At 36.9% G+C, this 10442-nt stretch overlaps 1 protein-coding gene across 8 annotated transcripts in view; it reads right to left on the bottom strand.

Moving 5' to 3' along the window:
* Positions 1-685: 685 nt before the first annotated feature.
* MBNL2 (muscleblind like splicing regulator 2) overlaps positions 686-10442 on the bottom strand; it is a 185621-nt gene continuing 175864 nt past the window's right edge. For 6 of the 8 annotated variants that reach the window (XM_019524728.1, XM_019524726.1, XM_019524731.1 and 3 more), the window contains one exon: positions 3453-3556. In XM_019524728.1, the coding sequence (XP_019380273.1) occupies positions 3542-3556 (15 nt within the window). In that variant the 3' untranslated portion in view covers positions 3453-3541. Of the gene's footprint in view, positions 3557-10442 lie in introns of all 8 variants that reach the window. The other 2 variants (XM_019524730.1, XM_019524733.1) reach the window with 1 other exon arrangement.

The raw sequence follows: 10442 nt of genomic DNA, 5'->3' as shown, positions 1-10442 counted from the left end.
CAAGTGTGTATATGCACAGAAAGGACATACAATTATTGTTCTGCTAAGGGTAAATCTGTGGAAACTGCTCAGTGCCATGGAACAGGTATAGCTTTTGTATAGAGGCAGAGGCTGCTGGGAATCCATGTAAGAGAAGAGAGCATTCCTAGAGTAGACCCAAGACCAGGGGACAAAAAACCATAAAGGTATAGCATGCAAACTCGCTATTGCAAAGGATGTATACAGTGGCTATGGATGATGCTGTAGCATAGTGTGGCCTACCTTTTTGGCAGGCATGCCACAAATTAGCCCTGGACCCTCCCCGAGTGTCACTCTGATCTCTTTTCCCTGCCTGCTCTGCCTTTCTGTTTTTTGTTCCCTGAGTAACCTGCTGCTCTGCTTTCTGCTCCCTGACTTGTCAGTTGCTCTGCTACGTACCCTGTGTCTGATTTGCTGCCTGCAAACAGACATTACCCATGCCACTTGTGGCAAGCATGTGGCACATCGGCCACCCCTGATGTAGCAGTTGTCAGCTCTACTGCCTAATGGTTAAGGAAAAGGAATGGAGAATTCTGTCCCCACTATGCAGAACACTGGTTTGTCCTGAGCCAAAATGGTTTACTCTATGGAATTTAATCTCTTCTACTTGTACAATGAAAAAAAAAAGATGAGAGAAACCTGCAAGAAAGAACACTGCATTACTGCAATCATTTTAAAATGCTTCTTTTTATTTCAGTGGTTGCACACTGGGTGAATAAATTTAAAGTCACAACAAAAATATAATGGATATTTTAACAGATTGCTATGGTTACAGTGAAAGGAATGAATGAAGGGGATTCTTAAACTGTTATTGAAATAGCCAGAAATGTTGCCAATTATATTTTGTATGAGAGAGGCAAATGATAAGGTATTTTGGTGAAGTGCTGTTTCATTTGTACAAAATAAATAGAGACATCTCAAGTAACTCGAAATTACCTCTCAGCTATAGTTTCTCAGTGTTGGCCCATCTCATGATTTTTTCTGGGGAGTTCCTTTTCTGTAATTCAACAAAGCATTTAAGATTTATTCATCTCCATTAGACTTTCTTTTTAAAATATAAACAAAGTTTTGGCAAATAATATTTATACAGAAAAATAGTTTTAGATCTTCCCAAATTTTGAAATATTCTATAAAATTACTTTATAAATAAATAAAATGCAGAATCTGTTCTACATTTATTTGCTCATCTGCGTAATTGCCTCCTTCTTGTTAGCATAGGTTTGCACTTTCACAGTTTTGAGGAATATTACAAAGTCATAAAGTCGGAAAATGGATCTCTTATTAAAAATACATTTTTTCTTTTGTGTGTAAATTTGTGTGGATGTAAGCCCTGATGTACCGGAACACTGTCATCAATGGGCCAAAAATAGTAATATTGAATTAACTGTAAAAAATATAGAATAATTATTTTGAAACATAAAAAGATCACACAAAACAATGTTTTAAAGAGTTCGCTACAGAAAATATTTAAACAATGTGGATAATTTACCATTTAGTATTATACAATATGCTACCAAAATGCCTAAATTAACTAGTATTAAAAAAAATAAAATGAAAAACAACTTTGACAGATATAGGCAAGTTGCAGTGTCAACTACCTGGTTAAAATGACTGAGAAAGTCTACAAACATTAGTGTTTTAATAGTACATAATGGTGATACCTTAACTGCTAAAGGAACAAGTTAAGATACATTATTTTCCCACAAATTAAAACAAATGCAACATTACAAGCATTATGTTAATTTTACAATCAGATTGTGATTTTGTTTTCTTTTGGGTGATCAAATCTACAATCTTAATATAAAGATATAGTAATCAGACATTTGACAAACAAGATTTAGAATGGGAAGTCATTTCCAAAACAAATAATCATGTTGTTAGTGCCTCTAGTCTTTCAGAACAGGCAGTGCTGCCAAAGTTTAAAATATTTTACAATCAATCTGTAAAGTTTAAGTTAAAATACTGCAATCACTAATAATGTCCACATAGAAAACTGATGCTGCAAACAATTATACATAATATTCATTTATAACAGCTGTTTTGTTTTTTAAATCATAATTTAAAAAACTACGTATTTATGTGACATGTGCAACATATAAAATGTGAAATATGAAATATTTGGTACAATAGTGCTTGAAACAAATCTTAAACCAAACTTAAATGAAATTTTAATTGTACATATATAATTACTGTGTAAATCAACAAATCATTTAAAAAAGTAAACAACATTAAAATCTGTTTCATCCATATATATGTATGTATGTATATATAATATGTATATAATTGTATTAAAGATATCTTCATACTTTGTGACATAAAATATGTTTTAAAGAAAAAAGATTAAAATAACTAGTATTATTTCTCCACTGTAATCCAGTTATCATCCTATAATGTAATTTAAAAAATACAAGAACAGTAATGGTTTATTAAATTTAAGCGCTCCCTACATGTTTAATTTTTAGTTAATAATCTAGATTAAAGTCACTTACCAGGTTTTCAGTGACTGAATTCATTTTTTTAAAATGAGAATATCACACAATCTCCTCACCTACAGCCTCTTTAATTAGGTGTTTGTTTGTTTATAGAAGTTACTTAATAGCTCGGCTCTTTGTGATAATCTGATTGCAATTTTGAAACATTTATCACTTACTGTATATTAGATAGTTGGCATCAGCCTCACTTCCTTGAAGTCTGATGTGGCAAATTTTAGGCACTTCTGCAAAGTCTCTTTTAAAAACGTTATAAATATACTTGTAAAATAAAATTTTCAAGACTTTGTTGGGGGTATGAGATTCATACCGTGCAAAGTTTTAGATTTTTCTTTTGCTATTCTAGAATCCCATGATTCAATGCAGCTTGTCCATCCAAGTCAAATATCAACTTAGGTGCATCTAAAGATTTGTGCTTTGCTTTGGGTTTTCTATTTAAAATTGTAGACTGGCAGGGTGATGAGCACGAGGACTGGAGTGTGTTTCACTTCCTTTCTTTGTCTGGGAATCAGCTCACAAGGGAAGTAAACACAGGACGTCTTTAACCAAGGAAAAAAATAAAACGTGTAATTAGGGTTAAAAATAAACCTGCAACTGGGATATATCTTAGCCAATATAAATGAATTATTGCTAAACTTGAAAGATTCATAACGCCATGAATCTTAGAATACTAAATTAATTGGACCATTTGCATTCGCTATAGTTATGGAGATAAGACAATATTCCTAAGAAGTAAACTATGTTTATAAAATCTTTAAAAGTAAATGTACCCTTTAAGTCTCGAAACATCACAGCTGGTATCAGGTAGTTAACTATTTTAGGTTGGGATACAGTAAGCATACCATATTTACTATTCATATATAACATAGCAGCACTAGCTTCTTAGAGTTTGTGATTTGTCCATAAGAACAAAATCGTTACTTAGCATGCAGTTTGTGGCAACTCTAAAGAGGAGGAAACAGGACAGTATGTACAGTAACAATGTTTTGCCATTCTCAGTGAGGCTTCTTGACATTCCATTCCACTTCTGCTGATTATTTCAGGATTATCTGTTAAAGAAATGAAGACATTATTGGTTTTTCTGATGACTTCAACCCAAAAGCAATACACTATTGTTTATGATTTGGTCTAGGTAAGACACCATCTACCTATGCTGGGTGAAAAGTTTTGCATTTCACAAACCTGTCCTTTTTTTCCTCTCAGTCTCATGAGAGTGAAATTAGACAAATGGGCTATTGAACTTCAAGATACCAGAAGCATGTTCTAAAGTAAAGGGAAAATGAGAAAGAACACGATAAATTATTTGCAGTTCCCCAGCAAATTCTTAGAAGTGCTGAATGGGATAGGAGAGGGAATTGAATAGAGACATTTGTCCCTGACTTCTCTGGGAATCAAGTTGAGCCATGAAGGTTACTGATCTGGATGCTACGTTCAACATTAACCCTAACACTAGGTTGTTTTTCTTCTCTCTCTCTCTTTTAGAGGTCGGTGAACTGAAAAACCTTGCCCGTGTTCTCTGTATTATACAGGCAGTCAGGCTAGATGAGCATTATGGTCCCTTCAGGCCTATAATTTACCAATCTACGTAACTGCTAATTCTACTAATGTGACACTTCACTATGCTAGGATCCATGTACAGGAACCTGTTTACACATGACAGTCCTATTTCCAGTACCAAAAGGCCAAAAGCATGTTATGCTTTGCATGACAGTTTTAAATACAATCTTAACAGATGGTTTAAGAAAAAAAAAGCCCTCAAACTGCACCCCCACCAGTGTATCCGGCATACAATATAGACAAAACAAACCAGATTTCCACAGCCTTCCAAACTGGGTTCAACAGTTAGGGAGCACACTTGAGTTACTGCATCATTACTGAGTTGTTACTTCAGACCTAAGGACCAACTCTAGGCAATGCCACCCTATGGAAATACTCCTTTTTCCTGTTTAGCTAGGCATTCAAGCACGTTTCAAACCATTTCAAATCACATTTCAAGTAAGATGCAAGACAGTTTTAAAAGGTACAATGTTCCATGTAGCCACTGTAAATGTGCATCACCATTTAGCGTGGCCCTTTATCAAAAAAATATAAGATGTTTAGAAAATGACATCGGCAACATACTACCTCTGACATACAGACCACCAACAAAGAATGTAAGGCCATTCATTCCAGTCACCTATTTGGTTATGTTTTAATACTTTTTGTTGAAAAATAAAATTGTGTGCAGCCACTGTTCCAGAAGCTGGCTGGAATATCTTATTTTTCTGCTACCAGTTTGCTGCAGCAGGTATATTATGAAATAAACATAGTTAACAATGACACCCATCTGCCTGTGACTACCTCAGAAACTTTCGTTTCCACGTGGGAGACAATAAGCACCAAGCTGTTTCATTTTTCAAAGGAAGACTGCCCAGTGATAAGCTGGATTTTCAGGACTGACGTGTTGTCATATCTGCAGGTTACACTGTTTTTCAATGTAGGAGCTTGGATCTGTTTAGACCAAAATGGTGGCAAGCTCTGCCTCAGGGTGGATCAGATGCTCAAGATATTTTCTAGCTTTTAAAGGCACCTGTAATTTGTTTATTCTGTGCTAGGAAAATGGAGTAACCGCTCCCACTAATTTTACTAAATGATCCACTTGAAGTCTAAACTGTGAAACCAACTAGAGAAGTAAGGGAGGTTCCATAAGAATATTTAGTATCTGGGTGTATGAGCTTCCCTTACTGTATTATTCGCTGACATGCCAGCATTTATTCCTCTAATTATAAACATCCTCAGTTATATTTTTGTGGCATCCAGAGGCTTCAGTCATGTCAGGGCCCCACCATAATGGGCACTGTTTAAACATAATCCTGCTCAGAAGGACTTAAAATGAGACATAATATGTGAAAAAAACAAACAGGAGGGAAAAGGGAGAGAGGCTAAAGCACGAACACATAGATAATTGTTCAATATTTATATTGTGGTAAGGCCTATACATCAGGTAGGCAGGTTCCTTTGTGTTTTGCTCTGTCTAGAGAAAATGACAGTCTGTGCCCAAAATCGATGCTTAGTAACTGGGTGCACAACCTGTAGCCCACTGGTGGCAACAATTACAATTCCCCATCTGCTTAGCTCTTCTCAGATGACAATTTTCCGTATGAATCACAGCAGGAATGAAATTCAAGGAGACAGCTTAGAGCAAACAAGATGGTAGCTATCTTAACAGGGAGATTTTCCTTACACAGAAATGGCAGCGTAGGAAAAAGAGCAAAGGTGCTCATGGGGAAACTTCATAATTGTTTCACATTGGACATGGTCTATGCAGTTTGTTCTGTTCTGAAATACCTATACAGTACCCGGGCTTTTTAAAGATTCTCATTCTTTGTGTTTGCTACACTTACTATGATTTTTTAATGCATTCCCTATTCTCTATCTTCACTTAGAATTGTGTCCAAAATCAATACTACTGGAATGAAATCCATGGCCAATCACTAATAATTATACAGACTCTAATCAGGCTGCAAAATCATCATCACTGACCTTTTTATCTTGTAATAATGAGCAATGCTGGTATAATCATTCTAAAAAGGTCTAACAATATTACCTTGGCCTTTACTATAGAATGATAGTTAGGAAACCTTAAAGTCTAATTTAGAGAGAATCAATTTGAAATCTATCAGCTTTAAGAAAATAAGTTGTTGAAGGTTCTGTACTGGCTGGCTGACATCTTATTTTTGAAGAGATACAATGCCACTTTTCTATATTTTGAAGCATCTCTCTCCATAGTGGTACATGAGAAATCTACACAAAAGATGGGGAAGCTGATTGTAACAGACTGACAGCTCTTGTAGAAAAGTCTTCTTGAAAGGACTCAGGGGAGTGGCGCTCCATGAGGTTCTCTGTGCAGAGATGTTCTCTAAAAGCTCTGTCAGAAAAAGTTATAGCACATAATCACAAGCCAGGTTTTCTCAGGAAGATAGGGCCATCCAAAAAGAGGCCATGTACAAGCTCTAGCATCACTTATTATCACTTCTCCCTACTCCCTAGTCGCTCAACTCCACAGTTGGGCTACCAGGGCTTTCTTCCTGAAGACTCCAGGGGAGGGGAGGGGTGCGGAGAGGTGGGGGGGGGTCTGCATGAAAAAAGATATTTCGACCTATTCTCCAACTGAAGTAGGGTACAGCAATCCATTATACTAATAATGACTTGACTTACTGCATAAGAAGGACCTGGGGGTATGGTGGACCACAATGTGAGCCAACAGTGTGCTTTTGTTACAAAAAAAAGCTAACAGTAGCCTGGGTTGTATAAAGAGGCATGTCACTTGCAAATCTAGGGAAGTGAATCTTCTGGTCTATTCAGCACTGGAGTACTTGTCCAGTTTTGGGCCCTACACTTTAAGAAGGATGTGGACAGTGTATCACAAGTGCAGCTCAGAGCAACAAAAATAATTAGAGGCCTCAAAAGCATGACTTATGAGGACAGGCTAAAAGAACTAGGGTGATTTATTGTGGAGAAGATGAGGAAGATTTGATAACACTCTTCAAATACCTGAAGGGTGATTACAGAGAGGATGTAGATAGAATATTCTCTGTAGCCACAAAGGACAGGATTAGGAGCAATGGCCTCAAGCTACAGCAGAGGCAATTTAGATTGAAGATTTCTGACTATGAAAGTGGTTAATCACTGGAACAGGCTACCCAGAAACATTGTAGAATTTTAATTCCTGTACGCTTTCAAGAACAGGTTGGACAGACATTTGGTTGAAATAGTTTAGTCAGGGATGATCCTGCCTTGATTTGGGGTTTTTGGAGTGGGGAGTTGTTGTCCAGCAGGGGGCTGGATTAGATTACCTTCCAGCCCTACTTTCCTATGATGCTATGATAAACGTAAGCATAAAATCATGAAAAATAAGAGATTATACATGTAGAGTAAAAAAAAAATTACGATAGTTTGTCTATGAGCCACATGTAAAATTTGTTTTTTCAACAAGAGACTGGACCTTCAGATTTTTTTTACCTCTGGCCTCATTCCCTCAAAGTAAATTAAAATAAAATATTTTTGCTCTTGCTACTGCCTAAAGCAATATTGCCTCAATATTCTTGCTGTTTTGGATTATTGTGCTCTGGTTCGTAATTTTTATTGTAATGTTTTCAGTGTGTGTGAACATCACACCATCTTATGTATTGTGTCCTACTTTTACCAGATAATAAATACTATAGAGGCTATCAGAATAGCAAGATGCTGGCTTTTGGTGATGCAGGGCATAACAACATGAAGAAAACCTTATTTGACCTTGAAGGCCCAAATCCTATTTCACTTTTTGACTTCTGTTAATCCCTTCTGAGAACTCTCAAAAGGACAAGCCCAGTTGGACATAGTGTCTAAATTCTGCAAAAGTAGACTAAATATTGCTTATGCATCAGCTTTTAGACAGCTAACTAACATTCAGATACCTACAGATGAAACGGGTTTTGGAAGAACATGTACAGCATATAAGCAGTCTGTAACCATTTCTAAACCTTACAAATTCTAGCCATTCATGTTCAATCTGAGACCACTTTGATTCTTATAACTCTTATTCTGTGTTGTATCAGCTGTATCTGAGTGCAGTACACAGCAATGAACATACAAGATTTTCTATCCTATATTAATTTTGTATAAACCAGCTCAGCTGCAGACTTCTCAGTGGATCCACCTGCAAATGCAGTAATAAACTTGCTTTTGGTATGCATTTCTAAGATGCTCCTTTAAAAGGCCTTTGAAATCACTTCTCCAAAGTCTCTTATTTCATAGGTATTACTATATTTTGAGCCAACATTAAGGCCCTTCACCTGCAAATGCAAATTATTTCCATATTGGAAAAAAACTATACTCATATTTAATGGATTTGTAAGTAGTGTTAGCAAACGGGTAAACATTTGGATCTCTTCCTGCTAGGTTTTGAAGACCAGTTCAGGACAGTGGTGCCCCAGCCGTTTTTTACTTGTGGACTGGATCAGTGGTACCCAGTCTGTCTGCAGGCTAGATCCAGCTGGTAGACTGGCCCCGTGGATCTGATCTAGCATGCAGGGTTGGGGCTTGATTTAGCCATGCATGGAGGAAGATGTGGGGGTGGCTTTGAAATTTGCTGCCACTGCACCCCACTGACAAATTGCCTGACCTGTAAAGGAGCCGTGCACACCAGATGTCATGACTCTCTGGGCCAGCTTTAGCTCAGGGGCCAGGGAGTCGAGCACCCGCGATTTAGGAGCTTCTTGCATATATAGTGACATTCTCTCTTTCCAGGTATTTCACACAGGCAGTACAGCAGTAATACAGGTTTAGGAAATACATTCTAAAAGGATCTACAGCAATTTATAGAAAGTCTGTCCTCAGAAAGTTTCTCATGCTTTCTGAAATCTACACAAAACATTCCATCTCTCTGATGGGAAACTGGATTGATGGGAATTTAAAGCTTTCTATGGGTTTCAGAAAATGCCCCTATATGTTGGTTGTATTGATTAGTATGCTCTTTTGTGCCATGACCTCTGCACCCTCCATGCTTAGGAAAGACTTTCAACAGGAACACTGGAGTGGAAAGCACCCCATGGTTCTTTGATTCCTTATCTTTAAATTAGGGAGGGCTGCCCCCACTACTCCTTTTGGAAAATTATTCCAGAATCTCATTTCTCTAAGGTCTAGAAACCTTCTCCCAGTTTAGGATCTACATTTACACATGGACCATTTATATCCATTTGTTCCTCATAAACCTTCTAAACATTTGTCCTTAAAATTTACCTCTGCTTTGACCACTATAAGTCATGTCTGTTGGACTATGAGCTGTGATTTCTATCTGCTGCTAAGCTCTGTCCATTTTATTGTTATTTCATCCTCTTATCCCAATCCCACTTTGTTTACTTGTTTTGTTCATGTTTTGTTGTCTCTGACACAAGTTCTCTAAACCAGACACTATTTCCTTGGTTATTTGTCTGTACTGTGACTAGTCCAAGGGATCCTGATCTTTGTTGGAGGCCCCTTGGTTCAAAAGTTTCACTGACACATTAGGGTTATCTTCCTGTCCTCTATTCAGACTCTTCTGCCTCTGAGTCTGCTCAGTTTTCTTGGCTCCATTCCCACTCTGCCCCCCTGGCCATCTATCCTTCTATCTTGAGGCTCAGAGCCACTGGCCTAATGTCTGCCTTTTTGTCCAGTGTTCAGGGGATGTATTTCCTTTTTTCCCAGTCTGAGCACATATATATGTAATGAAAAAAAAGTGGAATCATGTAACCCTGCAACCTTAATCTTTTCCATGTAATTTCTGACAGGATACAGTAAATGAAAATGCATACAGTCAGGTAATTAGACAAATATATACTTTGTTTCTTTGGTTTCAGAAGGAAAATATATTACCAGCTTCTCAAACACATTTTACTATACTTCCCTTTCCAGGGAACATATTGAGGTAGCAAAGAATGAGAAACTATTCTTTAATTAATGTTATTCACTACAAATAAACAGGATTAAGTCTTTTAAAAATGAAGACAATCTAGTTTTGTTCACTTTTTCCCAGAATAATGAATAATGCAGCCCTTTAAAGTTTATCATACTACATTCTGATTTATCTTACTATACACTGAATTCTAATTTTTGTTAATGGGAGAGAGAATGAACAGACTGTGTAGACATGAGAACAGCATTATGGTGATATTTTAGGAGTTCCCATATCACAACTGTTTAGAATGTCCACTCAGTATAACCCTTGAGGAGTTTTGATCTAGTATAATAGGCTGCCTTTTGCACCTTCCATTTTTAGGGCATTTTCTTTCCTCTGCTTTGATTTTCTAAGCTGTTCTGATCAGTTTACCCAGAGGAAATGAGAGAACAAAGAAGTGAAAGGGCAAACACTGAGGTTGTTATTCATTAAGATTCTGTATTTCTCTGTGTGAGTGCTACTTCTTCAGCACCTCATTT

Source organism: Gavialis gangeticus, unplaced genomic scaffold (genome assembly GCF_001723915.1).
Source record: "Gavialis gangeticus isolate Ggan-Ray unplaced genomic scaffold, GavGan_comp1, whole genome shotgun sequence".
NCBI classification, from domain to species: domain Eukaryota; kingdom Metazoa; phylum Chordata; order Crocodylia; family Gavialidae; genus Gavialis; species Gavialis gangeticus.
This window is presented reverse-complemented; position numbering and strand designations above follow the sequence as displayed.